Source organism: Penicillium chermesinum (assembly GCF_028974085.1).
Source record: "Penicillium chermesinum strain IBT 19713 chromosome Unknown utg000001l:1.0-1975020.0:1.0-1976611.0, whole genome shotgun sequence".
In the NCBI taxonomy this organism is placed as follows: domain Eukaryota; kingdom Fungi; phylum Ascomycota; class Eurotiomycetes; order Eurotiales; family Aspergillaceae; genus Penicillium; species Penicillium chermesinum.
The window spans coordinates 1,281,856-1,296,223 of record NW_026695311.1 but is presented as its reverse complement, the minus strand read 5'-3'; the positions used below and the strand labels follow the sequence as shown (position 1 = coordinate 1,296,223).

General features: G+C 51.6%; 6 protein-coding genes across 6 annotated transcripts; 2 read left to right on the top strand and 4 right to left on the bottom strand.

Moving 5' to 3' along the window:
- Nucleotides 1–155: 155 nt before the first annotated feature.
- On the bottom strand, nucleotides 156–1,577 carry N7468_000499 (uncharacterized protein; the record flags this gene model as incomplete). Its single annotated transcript, XM_058469796.1, has 3 exons — nucleotides 156–1,205; nucleotides 1,226–1,463; nucleotides 1,525–1,577. 3 exons carry the CDS (start codon nucleotides 1,575–1,577, stop codon nucleotides 156–158), a joined length of 1,341 nt encoding a protein of 446 aa, XP_058335827.1.
- A 341-nt stretch (nucleotides 1,578–1,918) lies between these two features.
- On the bottom strand, nucleotides 1,919–2,936 carry gcy1 (putative glycerol dehydrogenase Gcy1; the record flags this gene model as incomplete). Its single annotated transcript, XM_058469795.1, has 4 exons — nucleotides 1,919–2,173; nucleotides 2,251–2,413; nucleotides 2,474–2,851; nucleotides 2,920–2,936. The coding sequence occupies 4 exons, from the start codon at nucleotides 2,934–2,936 to the stop codon at nucleotides 1,919–1,921; spliced, it is 813 nt and encodes a 270-aa protein (XP_058335826.1).
- A 1,230-nt stretch (nucleotides 2,937–4,166) lies between these two features.
- N7468_000497 (uncharacterized protein) lies at nucleotides 4,167–4,523 on the bottom strand (the record flags this gene model as incomplete). The annotated part of the gene is made up of 3 exons (XM_058469794.1): nucleotides 4,167–4,221; nucleotides 4,283–4,365; nucleotides 4,419–4,523. The coding sequence occupies 3 exons, from the start codon at nucleotides 4,521–4,523 to the stop codon at nucleotides 4,167–4,169; spliced, it is 243 nt and encodes an 80-aa protein (XP_058335825.1).
- A 2,050-nt stretch (nucleotides 4,524–6,573) lies between these two features.
- On the top strand, nucleotides 6,574–7,188 carry N7468_000496 (uncharacterized protein; the record flags this gene model as incomplete). Its single annotated transcript, XM_058469793.1, has 1 exon — nucleotides 6,574–7,188. The coding sequence occupies one exon, from the start codon at nucleotides 6,574–6,576 to the stop codon at nucleotides 7,186–7,188; it is 615 nt and encodes a 204-aa protein (XP_058335824.1).
- Nucleotides 7,189–8,074: 886 nt separating this feature from the next.
- Nucleotides 8,075–11,562, bottom strand: N7468_000495 (uncharacterized protein; the record flags this gene model as incomplete). Its single annotated transcript, XM_058469792.1, has 5 exons — nucleotides 8,075–8,220; nucleotides 8,289–10,580; nucleotides 10,622–11,244; nucleotides 11,295–11,357; nucleotides 11,423–11,562. The coding sequence occupies 5 exons, from the start codon at nucleotides 11,560–11,562 to the stop codon at nucleotides 8,075–8,077; spliced, it is 3,264 nt and encodes a 1,087-aa protein (XP_058335823.1).
- A 394-nt stretch (nucleotides 11,563–11,956) lies between these two features.
- N7468_000494 (HMG-box domain-containing protein) lies at nucleotides 11,957–13,002 on the top strand (the record flags this gene model as incomplete). The annotated part of the gene is made up of 3 exons (XM_058469791.1): nucleotides 11,957–12,451; nucleotides 12,512–12,817; nucleotides 12,895–13,002. The coding sequence occupies 3 exons, from the start codon at nucleotides 11,957–11,959 to the stop codon at nucleotides 13,000–13,002; spliced, it is 909 nt and encodes a 302-aa protein (XP_058335822.1).
- Nucleotides 13,003–14,368: the final 1,366 nt, after the last annotated feature.

Sequence of the window (14,368 nt, the reverse complement as noted above, 5' to 3'; positions counted from 1 at the left end):
GATTCGCCGACTAGATAGAAATGACAGAAAGGAAATGTTAAGTGAGTGGAGTGGTATCAGCGCTGTCATAATGGATCGGGCCTCGGCCGCGATCAAACCCAAATAATCCATCAAAGAAAACGAAATAAACAACAGAGGCAGGAGCTGCTAATAGCCTAGCGTCGAGCGCGATCGCATTCTGCAAGAAACCGGTGAATCCCTTCCGACCCATCATACTCGCTCGTGGTTTCAGGGATGCTGGCAGGAGAGGCTTCTTGGAAAAAAGCACGGTCACCCAGTTCACTAATGTTGATACTCGAGTAAGCCGAGCGAGACGAACTCTTCCACGGGTTATTACAGAACAGCTCCTCGTCATCAAAACTGATACCATTGCCAGAATCGTAGCCAGAGTTCGGGGAGAACATGTGGCCCTCGGGCGTCAGCATGTCTTGCCAGTCGAGATCACGAGAAGAGGCGCAGCATGACTTTGCAGGCTTCTCGAAGAGATACTCTACATCAGACGAACAAGCCATGCTAGGAGCGAATGGGAACAGGAGGGCCAAATCAGCTCCAGTTCGAAGATCAAAATCCTCATCTTGGCTGACCCGGCCTCGTTGCACGCCCACTTCATCGCAAAGTCGCTCCACGGTTTCCGCATCACAGCCGGGGAAACGGACGCGGAGAGTCGATTGATCTTCAAGAGTTATGGGAAGATCACCCAAGGCAGAAAGCCGCTTAAGATCGTTCAAAACAATGGCAAACTCCTTGAATGCACGGGCAAAATCCGCAGAGAGCAAATCCATCAGACCTTCAGACCGCAAAGTCTCGGTAGAAGCCCCCTCCTCCTTTCCAAAGGCAGCCAAAGCACCGAAAGCAGTAATGGTAGGCGAAAGTTGAAAATCAAGGTAGGAGCCCGACGCGGTACGGGGGATGGAAGTCATCTTGCGACCCGCCTGGTCCTGCAGCGCGCTGACGGCCTTGTACTGCTTCTCGCCCGTGCGAGGGTCAATTCCGTCGAACCGGATTTTCTGACCCGACAGGAAAAAGGCTCGGACGCCCTGAGAGACGTTCTGAATTACCTGCGCAGGTGCAGCGGGTCCATGCGAGAAGTACCGAGCGCCTCCGAAACGGCCGGCGCCGATAGCATAGCCCCCCCGCAGTACGGCCAAGGTGCCCCGGTCAAATTGGGACGAAGGGTGGACGCAAATGGAGCGCGGCAGGTGAGTCTGCTAATGTTTGAGGCGACTCGAGTAGCTCGGTAGGCACCGGCGTCCGCTTGAACACTCGATTTAGCTGCGGAGACGAAGGCACCAGCCGCGCGGGTCGAGAAGTAGCGGCTTCGGGCCTGTCGGATGGCAGCAGCCTTGTTGATTGGTTGGTGGGTGTTGATGCGGGCATAGACAGGCTGATATCGAAGGGTTGTGTGTTGTGTTGGTTCTGGTAGTTTGGCTCTTATAGCCCTGGAGGCCTTCTCATAGGCAAACCTGCGATAACGTCAATGGTGAATGAAAGTAAACAAGGGAGGCACGGGGCGATGCTACGTACCTTGCCGCCCTCCATATTTTGGGGAGCAGCAGGTGCCCATTAGCAGGCGCCATACTGACGATTCAAGTGCAAGATAAGGGCTTGAACTGATGTAGTACAGGGGGGGGATGAAGTGATGCCAGATGAGGAGGGTGTCTTATCAGTGGGCCCGGGGTGTCGGGTGGCGAAGCACCGCCACACATGTGACTGCCGATGCGTGGTTGGTCCCGGTTCAGTTGAGGCACTTTATACGTAGCACTTGAAATTATTCTCAGTTGAAAGAGATTATATGACATTGTACTGGAATGGAAACGGCTAGAGCTCATAACAATGCTTGTCATTCAATTTTGGTATCTAATAAATTTCGTGATTTCCCATGTCAACCAGCCCAAATTCTATGATCAGTTTTCCATATCTACTCGTCATCGCCGAAGAAGACCTTCACGGGCAACCAGGAATCACCGCAGACCTTGAAGCGGTCCTTGAGGTTGTCCAGTTGGTGAATTTCGTCATCAGTCAGCTCCCAGCCATCAATGTTGAAGTTGCCCTCAATGCGAGCCTTGTTGACAGACTTAGGGATGACACTCCAGCCCTTCTGAATACCCCAGACGAGTAGCACCTGCTGAGGGGTCTTGCCCTTGTTTTCAGCAATCTTGAGAAGGGTAGGGTCCTTGTACAGGGAGAGTCGGTGGAGCCGAGGCAAGAGTAACCAGTGGAATGGATGCCCTTGGAGGTGTTGTAGGCGACCAGCTTGGGAGAGGGGTTATTGGGATGCAGCTCGATCTGGTTAACGGCAGGCACGATCTTGGTGCTAGGATCATTCAGGAGCTTCTCCAGGTTGCGGATGCCAAAGTTGGAGACACCGATGTTGCGCACCTTACCGGTGGCGGGGAGCTTCTGCATTTCTTGCCTAGAGACTTATTAGCGAAGGGTTCCGTGCTGATAGTTCTGTGGATAACGGAACACTCACCAAGTTTTGATGAAGTCCCAGTCGGGAAGGTGCTTCTTCAAATCGTTGGGGTCGGTCGAGCTGGGCCAGTGGACCAGGTAAAGGTCAACGTAGTCGACGCCCAGGTCCTTCAGCGAGGAGTTAATGCCATCTTGAACACGGTGGTGCCATGTGTTGTCCAGCTTGGTAGTGATCCAGATCTGGTCGCGAGGGATGCCAGAGTCCCTAATACCAGCGCCAACCTCAGCCTCGTTGCCGTAGGCCAGGGCAGTGTCGATGTGACGGTAGCCAGCTAGGAGCGCATCTCTGACCGCCGTGCGGACTTCGTTGGGCTTGGACTGCCAGGTACCAAGGCCAATGGCGGGGATCTTGTCACCGGTGTTAAGGGTGAAGGTCTTCCTGCGAGAGAAAACGGAGTTAGTAATGAACTACGGTCAATCCATGGATCGGTATACGATGGAACTTACTGAGTGTGATTTGCCATTTTGTGTGTGAAGAAGAGAATTATGTGAAGGAGTGAAAGTTGGGAAACCTGCGATTTAATAAATAACAAGGGGGAGAAAGAGGGCAGGTCCAAGCTGGCGCAATGATGTCGTGCCCCTCCTTCTCTCAGGGTGTGGGGTATGCGCCTTAACTTGATTTGCCATAGTTCACCCACTGGAAGAAACCGCGTCTCTTTCAACAATTGGGCCAACGCAATCGGTGAGACAACGAAGCTTAGAGATGCTTATCATTACCTGAAGGGCGATTTTACCCATTTCGAAAAGACCTACAATTATCCTTGCCTATATTGCGTTCCGGCTAAATGCGTTTCTCCCCGAGTTGATCCACCCGTGGAGGAATGATGCCATTTGATAAGACCGGGAAAAGCCACAAACTCCACTGGCCAATCCTCGGCTGAAATGCTGAAATGCACCTCTGGACACCGGGTCCACCTTCCATTGCATTGCTAGCGTTCCAGAAGATTCGTGTTAATTAACTAGTTAGTTAATCGTTATTCAACTTTCGATGATTCATGAGGCTTCAAATTCATCCGCGCAACCGACATTCCCACGAAGTTATTCCGCAAAGCGTTATATTTGAATTCGACATTCCTAGAAGCAACTGCTGAGAAGTGTTGAGAAGATATTGTATAGCTATGCGGGGTATCCCTTGGGATACTTTAGAGACGAGATAGGAGCGAATAGCGGGGTCATATCATATGTATCATGTCCTACTCTCATGGGTCCTCAAGCGCCTTGAAAACGCATTGGCAGCGACTGAATCTGGCGATATTTTGGCGCCAGCAATTTGAGAGAACGCGCCCAGACGGCTTGTGGGGTCCCGCTCAACTGCGCTATTCCGAGTCGGACTCGGATAGCATCTAATGTCCCGGTACGCCATTGGGGGAATGAATGAGGGTATTGGGCAGTTTGAGCCTGGGGATCGGTGCATGGGGAGGAGTTGGAACCTCCGAACTGCATTCTGGAACACTCGGTTAAATTGAATGGAAGCATCAACTAGCAGTTTTCAGGATCTATGGACACACTTGGGCTACAAAGTAGCGTTCAGCCACCGGAGACCTGAGAACTGACTTGGATCCTTGACAATTTCTACTTCATTTGATTGAGTACCAATACATAAGTCGTGAAAGAACGTGGTTCGTCACTCGTCAGAGTTGTCACATTCCACTGCAAGGTTTCGACGGACAACGGCATTTAGGAAAGGCCTTCCATTAACCGTAGGTCACGTTCTGCACGGTCCCATCATCACCGGTATGGACGGTGAGTCTATACCGAGGAGCCCCCGGTTAGTAAGATGCGATTATAGTTCTGGAGCTTCCTGACGTACCTATTAGGGTCGTGGTCCGTAGTCAGCATGTCACCGGATTTCACGATGCGATGGCTCTTGGGGAGATCTGTCTTTGCAAACGTCTATTCCCATTAATTGAACTAGCACATTCGTCACGGGAAAGTTGAGTTCTTACAGTCTCGTCGCGAGTTGAATCGCTGATCTTCTTCCCCATCAACTTGTTGACCCACTCGGACTTATCGCCCAGCGAAGAGTTGATCCCGGGTACGACGAGAGGCATGTTGGGAGTTGGTTTGGATGAGATAAATTTGAGAAATAACGACACTTTGAGTGACGGAGAGATGAAAGGTTGATGAGATCCGAGTTCCTTCTTACGTCCAGGCATCTCTAAATAGCCCAGTCGACTAATGACGTAGGTGCCGATAGTTACGTGCGGTTAGTCATGCTGTCCTCCCCATCCAAGTCTTTGGCGTTTAGCCAGCACAGCATTGATCGATGATCAATTAATATATTTTTGATCTCCCGGATGGCCTATCACAGATCGTGTCGGGGAATTTTATGTGGCGAATTATTATATTCATGCTGCTGGAGATAGTTAGGCCGTAGCGGACATCTCAGCCACACGACGTCACAGTACAAGCGTAGAGCGGGTTCGTTCTCAGATTGAATAACCTATTCGATGTAGTCACGCTGATCGATGACCAGCTGTGGTTTTGGTGAGCCTCGTCGACCTGCCCCACCTCGACTGAGGACCGCCTGCACATGTTTGCGGGTTGCCTAGCTTTGGTGGTTCGAAAATGAATATGCACTTCAGGTGGACTCTTCGGGGTATTTCTTGGTATTTGAACATATTCCCCGTCGGGGCCTTTGACAATTTCTTGCTTTGATTCAGATTTCTTGATTCCCTTCTTTCTCTTTTGTCGCGAGTCACGAGTTCAATGCTTCTAAGATGCGCAATCGATTAGAAATTGTATCGAGATAGCCCTCGAGCTATCTCTGGACATGCTTTCACTGGATTGCTAAAGGACTAGAGGCCTTCCAAACCACTGTAAAGGTTTCTCTTATTCTGGTGATGTCTGCAAGAGACAAGGATATCAAAACATCGCGCCTATATAGCCATGTTACCCCAATATTGAGAATGCCATAATGTACGCTACACAGAACTTATAGGTCATCTCCACATTAAAGCTTCGTAATCAGGCAGATTTGGGCGCTAAACCGTGAGCGCATAGCAAGTTGGTCAAGCCAACCCTTCCCTTTGAACTCGTTTAAGAAGCATCACCGAACTTCTCGTGAGGATAATCACAACGGGCCTATAGCGAGATCGCCCAAGTTAGTTTACGCGAATATGTAACCTCAGCAGGAGTGGTCAAATATATATATGCGCTTCCGATGTCAGCAGACATTTACTATACGCCGCGTTGACCAAGCTCGGATTTGAATAGAGTGCCGATAGCGAATGTGAGGTTATTGCAAGCGATAGAGAGCTAGTCCACTTTCTATCAAACCGTATCTTCGTGAGGTTCAAACCTAGTTCTAGGAGCGCGGGTTGAACTGGGGTTCAAGTCGGACGGACCCTGGAGGCTTTCGCATCCCCACCAAGCAACGGTGGTGATTGTGGCAGTGATACGACCTATCTCTAACACTAACAGTCTATGTTTTCCCAGTCTAGTATTCTATTCAGCATACGCTGTGGAGTCGGAAGAACTCGTCGGGATCCCCCCCACCGCAGAGTCAATCGGCCCAATCTGGGAGTCCGCGAATTTGGAAGAATGGCGGGTTGTATGTTTAGCCGATTTACCGCGTCCTGGTCAACTATTTATACCACGGGATAATCAAATGTCAAGCGGAATAAAATTATAGGCAGCAACGCCTAAGCCTATATCTTATCATTACGTTACCGACGTAAAAACCACATCGACCAGCGGACCAGCAGAACAATGCCTGCCAAATACAACCCAGATCGAGACATCCCGAGCCTTGCAGGGCGATCTATCTTTATCACCGGAAATCAGGAATGCCGCTATCAAATTCGCTTTTCTCTCACGTCGAGCTAAATCCACCCATCAGGCACCGGGGGATTGGGTGCACAAACTGCACAAGAGCTGGCCAAGCACGGTCCAGCTCATATATACATCAGCGGGCGCAGTGTGCGAAAGGCTGAAAGTATCATACAGGCAGTCCAAAGTACCGAGGCCGGAAAGTGTACAAAGGTGACGTTTATAGAGTGCGATCTGTCCTCCTTGTCTTCGGTCCATAAGGCAGTCGAACAATTCCTAGCACAAACACCAAGTCCACGACTGGATACTCTCATGTGCAACGCAGGGATCATGACAAGGCCGGCGGATACATCGAAGGATGGATATGAGATTCAATTTGCGACGAATCATCTCGGCCATGCGCTTTTGATTCGCAAACTTCTTCCGCTCATCGAAAAGACTGCAAGCGAAGGCGGCGACGGACGCATCATCATTCTCTCTTCCACCGCGTGGGGCCTCCATCCCAGTGGTGGTATACAGTTTGGGCGTCTTCGAACGGGGCAAGACTTTTTAGTGGGCGGACCTTGGCAGCGGTACGGACAATCCAAGTTGGCTAATCTGCTGTATGCGCGGGAGTTGGCCAAGAAATACCCCCATTTGACATGCGTCTCAGTGCATCCGGGGATTGTGGAGACCGGTTTGTTCGACAGGATGAGCGCCAAGAACAAAATTATTATGTATTTGGTCTTCTGGTGGGTTATGATACAGCCGCATGAGGGCGCTTATAGTCAGCTTTGGGCAGCGACAATACCTAAAGAGAAACTTACAAGTGGCGGTTTTTATCTCCCAGTTGGAAGACTGGGCGACCCAGGGCTAGGGAGGAGGGCCAAAAAAGGCAAGGGAACTCTTGCCGAAAGGCTGTGGGACTGGACAGAGAAGGCCTTGGATGACTTTGAGGGTCATTGAGCTAGCGTGAAGTTCTCTATCTTGTTAAGCTACAAATGGAAAATTACTGGGAATAGTCGTGTCTATCAAGAGGTTTTGACTCGTATCACGCGCTACTTGTCCAATTATAGTCTCAATATTGATGCATAAGACACCATTCTCGGACCATCTTTCGAAACATGTTGTGTCCAGGACGATTCTCCAAACGAAGTGAACGAGTATTCACAAACATAAGAAGATGATATTAAACATGTGACGCGGTATCAAAGCAGCCATGGAGCTCCACATGTCGCTTACGCCAAGAATATACTCAGGTCCGCAGTATGCGTATTGTGTGTACGAGGGGTTTGAGGGCATACTCAATTTCCTACAGGAGAAGACTGGTGTACTTTATGAAGCAGGATCAATACTGACCCACAGTACAACGGTCATCAGATCCTAATAATGGGGGCACACAGTGCAGACTATCATTCAACTTTCCCCGCCATTTTATCTCAAGTTCGTGTGGGGAGTAGGGGTAGCGGCGAGATTGCACATAATCGACCATACCCAGGCCATTCGCAACCGTCATTAGCATTCATTGCTGAGCTCGTCAAGCCCAAAACATAAAGCTCCATGAACGATGAACAGACCGCTACTCTGTGTACGCACTGCACTGGTACTATCGATACACCTACGAGAGGCCATCAAATTTAAGATTACAGGTGTGTTGCTGATGATACTGCTAAGAGCTATCATATCCAAACTGCTAATAATACATACATCTCAAGGAGGGCCCCTTAGACCACGCTGTAGCGGCCAGTGACCGGAGCTTTCGCCTCGCTATCAGCGGCGGCAAGGGTACCCTCCTTGAGGAGGCGTTGGAGTTCCCGCATCGCATTCACGACGGAGATCTCAGTCTCCCCCTCTACAAGAATGTAAGGGGGGGCAACTCGTTCTCTCCTGGGGTCTTCCCAGGAGGGTAAAAGTTGCCCTTCGTCGTGATGGATGTCCCCGTGGACTCCAGGATTTTGGCCACATTCGTGCGATTAGTGACGGCCCAACGAGCTTTCTCTGAGAGGGAAATCAACGTTAGTTATGCGCGAGAAAATAAAGCCAGTACTGAGGGTGGTGTAACTTACGGGGAAAGTCGTTGATCTCCATCGTCGCATGGTATGCGCCAGCATCCGGACCACGATTGTCAATGGGGACACCCGAGCGGATCGCTCCATTACGGCTCAGGCGAGAGTTGATATCGGCCACGGCACTTCCCACCTGGGCAAGCTTAGAATCGGGACCTGCACCAGCGCCCCTTTCGGTCTTGTGGACGATGATCTGAGCATCCAAGTCAATGCCCTTTGGCAGGTCGGCGGGCTCGGGTGGAGCGGCGGCCGCAGCGGATTGAACTTGGGAGAGGGCCTTCTTGAAGCGCTCATCGTCCTTGGCCTGGAGCTCCTCGTCTTCAGACTCGTCGTTTTCTTCCCCTGTCTTGTAGGTGCGGCGTTCGCGGTTGCGAGCAGTCTCACGATCTTTGTCAAGACGCTCCAAGCCTTTGCCACCGAATCCAGAGTTTCCTGCTGCCTTCTCTTGACCAGCCTTGACTTTCTCCTGGAATGCCTCCACCATCTTTTGCACTGGCTCGGGGATTTCGTGGCCACTCTCACGCAGAGCCCGCGCGACATCAACGGCATATCGCTCCTGGTCCTTGGTAAGGAAAGTGACTGCAGTACCGGTGTTTCCGGCGCGTCCAGTACGACCAGCACGGTGAACATAATCTTCGAGGTGGTTGGGTGCATCGTAATTGACCACCAACTTAAGCTGCTTGACGTCCAGACCGCGAGCAGCGACAGATGTAGCCACTAGCACGGGGAAGACACCGGCCTTGAAATCCTGGATAGTCGAGTCTCGATCAAGCTGGTCCTTCCTACCATGGAGGGAATTGCATGGATAGCCTTTATGCATCAGCATACTGAGCAAGGTGTCAGCGGCCTCTTGGCGATCGACGAAGACCAAAGCCCGGGAATCCTGGTTCGCATCGTCGTTGTAAAGTTCACCGAGAAGTCCCAGGAGACGAACAAATTTGTCCTTCTCGTCAATCACCTCGACAATCTGCGTGATTTCGGGTGCGACGACACTCTTTCCACCGACGATGATCTCAACCGGGGTTTTGAGAGTCTTACGAGCCAACCCTTCCATTTTAGGGGGGAAGGTGGCGGAGAAAAGCGCGGTCTGCCGGTCGGGTCGAATATTGCCCAGAATTCTCATGACCTGAGACTCGAATCCCATGTCAAACATACGGTCGGCCTCATCGAGAACAAGATAAGTGACGCGCTGAAGGTTAAGTACGCGGCCCGAGTTGGTTTTGAGAAGGTCAATCACGCGTCCAGGTGTGCCAACCAATATCTCCGCACCTCGCTTCACCTCGGCGATTTGGTCTTTGATCGGAGCACCTCCATATGCACAAGCGGCGTGTAACCTCAGTTTCTTCAGGAATGGACGGCATTCTCTGTGGATCTGAACTGCGAGTTCCCGTGTTGGAGTCAAGATTAGGCCGATGGGGCCCTCCGTCAACTTCTTCGATTTATGCAAGGGACGTTGGTCTTTGATATGGCGGAACATGGGGATCAGGAATGCAATGGTCTTTCCAGACCCAGTCTTGGCAATGCCGATTACATCACGGCCGGACATCAGGGTGGGAATGGCTTGGGCTTGAATGGCTGTCAGGTGGTCGTAGCCAAGGTCAGACACCACATCAAGGGTCTGTACACCCAAACCACATTCAGCCCACGTCGAGACGGGGACAGGCACGTCCTTGCCACGGACTTTGATGTCATCGAGGTGGGCTCGAAGATTTTTGACCTCCTCTGGAGTCATGTCCAAGTGGTGGGAGGGTGGGACGTAGAACTTCTTGCGGAAATCCTCGTACTCAATCTTCGAATGATCCACAACTGGAACCTCATCCTTCTTCTTCTTTGGCACAGCGAGGGCTTCGGCATCGGCCTTCCCAACAGCTGTCATCTGAGGCTCATTGTCGTCGGTGAAAATAGTCGGAGCGTCTGGGGCCTTGCGTTTGGTGCCGGATGGACCAGCTTCACCCAGGCCCGTCATGTACGCGTCAAGAGGGTCGAGTTCATCGTCACCAGCGTCGTCTTCGTCCATTTCTTCGCCATGGCCTCCTTCTTCATAGACTTCGTCTTCGACATCCATAGCATTAGAGCCAGAGGCCTGGTCGCCGCCTTGGAGTATTTTGTCGCGTCGTTCTGCGGCAATGGTTGCTTCCAGGGTAGGGTCCCTAGGGGTATCATCATCATCTTCGTCATCATCAAATTGGTACTTGGTACCGTCATCAGTGAGTTCAGGTAGTTTTGCGGGTTTGAAGCGGGTAGTAGGTTCATCATCTTCGAAGCCGAATGCTCGAGTAGCGGGGCCTTCCCCTTCGCCTTCGCAGAGGCAGTCTTGGAGAAGGTAAAAAGACTCATGTCTCCTCCTCCCTCTGGAGGTACGGAAATTTGGGAGGGTTGAGGTCCAGCAGTCGTAGTGTGGGATGGTTTCTTGACGATTGTTGTGGGTTCGAATTTCTCAGCAGAAAAAGCAGAAGCAGGAGTGACGGGGGTTTGAGGGGACTTGACCGCCGTAGAGGAGAGTGCTGCACGTGGATCTATATCGTCCAAAACATTGCGGGCACCACCTGCAATCTCCTCCTGTCTTTTGCGTTCCCTCTCTGCAACTTGCTTTTCTTTCCACGCCGCGAGTTTCGCTAGACGCTCGGCCTTCTTTTCTTCTTCTGACTTGACTGCGGGAGCTGCGGCAGAGGTTGACGACTTCGATGGCTGCGAAGAGCTGTTAGAAATCGTACTCTGGGTTTTCAGGGCAAGGGCAGAACGCACTTCGTGACCACGGGACCTGGAACGTCGGGCAGAGCCTCGGTCACGGCTATCCCCCCTTCCAGACTTAGGCTTCAAATCAGCAGGGTCATGGGTTCGTCTCTTGTCATGGCCCCGCGAATCATCACGCCGGGATCGAATGTCCCTGTCACGGCTTCGCCGGCGATAATCGCGATTGGCATCTCGGGATCGAGATCGGCGACGATCTGGAGACCTATCGCGGCGGCCAGGTCGATATTTGTTTCCATCGTCGCGACGGCCTACAGAGCGGTCGCGGCGTCGATATGAATCTCTACCGCGGGCACTGTCTCGATCATGGTAACGACGCTGCATGGAATAATCAATGTTAAATTACTGGAGGGTGTCATATCTCGGGTCAGGACTCTACGTACCTCTGGGCTCCGGGATCGACGATGGCCACCGCGATCATCACCGCGATCATCATCGCGACGACCTCTATTGCCAGGCCGGCGAGATGCTGAGAATGAGCTGCCCGCAGGGATGGTGAGCGAGCATCCCCGCGGCGAGCCATGGCTGCTGGCCAAACCGATAAATGAGTGTTACTGCAGTTCAATGTTCGATCAAAGAGAATGGCGAAGTTGTCTTGTTGATGGAAGGCTCCCCGCACTGGGAAAAAGGCTGGAAGGCGGTGAACAGGGACGCGTCTTGGGAGTTGGTGAACAGCAGCAGCCTTCAAGTTCACAAAGACAATGATGCTTTTTCAAAGCTGCGGGAGCTCAATCACGTGGCTGCGGACGCTAAACTGAATATGGTAAGGTCCAAACGAAGCTCAGCCGCGACCCTTGGCCAGCCTCCCGCTTGCGTCAGGGACCCCCTTCAATTGTCGACTCTTCTGTCTTCAATTGCCCGTGGCTACTGCCCGCTACTTGTCCATCATTCTCTACAAGTCAACAAACTATTTTGTCATGTCTCTACAGCGGGTTGCCCGTGTGGGTGTTCGACACCTGCGCTTCGATGGCTTGGGACGCCCCAGTCGTGTGATTGGCATTGAGAACCAGCTTCGCCAGCTCACCCTATCTAGCAAGCCTCAGCCCTCAGTCCCTGCCGTCGCGACTGTGTCCAGTCTTATCTCCCAGTACTCTCGATCATTTGCGACAAATTCTGACACTACCAAAACCACTAAGCGCAAGAGCTCGAAGACGACAAAGAAGAAGCCAGCTCCCAAGAAGAAGGCGTTGACCGAAAAGCAGAAAGAGCAGAAGGAAAAGAAGAAGGAGGCAGAGCATATCAAGCAGCTCAAAGAAACCGCTCTGGTCACCCCCAAGAAGCTCCCAGACCGGGCCTATAACTTGGCCTTCCCTCAGGTCTATGCCTCGATCAGACCACATGAACCATCTCACAAGGAAGCTTTTGCGAAAACAATCGTCAAGCTGAAGGAAATGCCGCAGTATGAGCTAGAGGTCTGTTGCTTTCCCATCCATATTTGAGTTCCAAGACTAGGAAGCTAACGTATCTCTTAGCAATACAAAACCCAAGCGGAGGCGAATCGCGCTGCCAACGAGGCCGCCTATGAGGCCTGGCTGAAGACTTTCACTCCTCTTCAGATCAAGGATGCCAACATTGCTCGCCGTGCTTTGGGCCGTCTGCGGAACAAGACGCGGGTCCATCTTCTGAAGGACGATCGTCTGGTGAAGCGCCCCATGAACGCTTACATGCAATTCCAGATTGAGCGCCGATCTGGCGGCGACTTTATGCACCTCCGCATCGATGAGACTTCCTCCCGCATCAGCGAGGAGTGGAAGAATATGACCGAGCGTGAGCGAGAGGTTCAGTTTTTCGCCGTCTGCCTCCCTGAGCAGGCTGTCGTCATATTTCGAACGACATATGCTAACGCCAATTCCAGCCTTATGAGCAAAAAGCTCGTGACGACCATGCGCGATACGTGCGCGAGCACCTGGAGGTGTACGGCGAGCCCAGCCCATTGACCACCAAGCCCGGTTCACGCACTTAAGCAGACGAGAACAAGTTCCTTTCCTGTACTACGTACTTCGGCGGTCAATGTTTTCGGATTGGGGTTAGGGTCATTGGCGGATCACGGCTTTTTCTTAATTTTTGATTTGTATCGCCTGTGTTTCATATCTTCGTCGCTCGATTCCCTTTCCTTTGTTCCCTGTATTGTAGTTTATGAATGCCAACAGTTCACACAGTCCGTTTTTTCCGAGGACAAATGTATGGTTTTATTTAAGCGATGGAGTCTAGTGGCCTTACGTGCATGGAACCAAGGGTCCGCGGAACCCACCCCCCGCAGTGGGTTGCGAGTCCGCGATCGCGAAAGTGGCGGTGAGTAAAACGATGTGTTGCGTGTGCGGAGCAGCCCAAGCCATCTGCGGGATTTTGCGGGCTTCGAACGTGCGAAAGATCATGTTATGGTTTGCAGATGATCAAGTCAATCCTCATAAATTGGTGCTATACTAGATGTATACTCGCACTGGCCTATCCTAATTCAAGCTACCCGTCCACACATTGACAGGGAATAGCTTTCTCCGCAGTTCCTGCCTGCATCACATGGCCGGGCAGGATTTTGAGCTAACGCACTCATGCGTCCTATGATCTCAGGCAGATATCCGCCTTGGGCATCGAGGATATTGTTCCTGGACCATTGCTGGGGGTCTGCGGCGTTCCATGGTTATTGATGCGGTGAACCGCGGACCGGGAAATGCAAACTGGGCTGCAGTAAACAACAGTAAACGGACAGATATAAGTGTAGAGAGTGGACTGCAGAAGTGTCCATACAGAGAGCCCTGTAGCCATTTAACTTAAGTCGTATTGCAGATGATCCCTTGCTGGGGCACTGTTTTCGTTTCATAGCGGCCCTGATGGAGGGGCGCCCGCGTTATCGATAGGCGGGTGCTGCTGCATCCTGTACGTTGCGCATATCAAGTCTGTGCCACGAAAATCTCTGAGCTCGTGAGTATCTAGACACGGCAGGGCCATACTTATAACTCGTTCAAGTATAATCTTCCTCTAGGAATGCCGAGGATGTGATTCGTAGTTAATCACAGTTCCTCCCAGCCTTCCTATTTTCCACTTAAGACTTTTTTTGGTTTGGTACCTCTGGACGCCCCGAACAACAGTTCGTGAACAGATCGATACCGGGAGTTTAATTAGAAGAGAAACACAGGAGACTGTAAGGAGATTAAAAGTTTTCTATTCAAGGGGGCTCGAGTAAGTCAGTGACTCAGTGGCAACCCAACCACCAGTGGAGAAACCAGAAACACTGTACAAGTACAACCCATAGCCTGGCGATCACCTCCACCGCCCCGACAACCTTCCCATCCCTACCTCCTCATTTGTTCCCTACGAAGCAAATCTTTGCA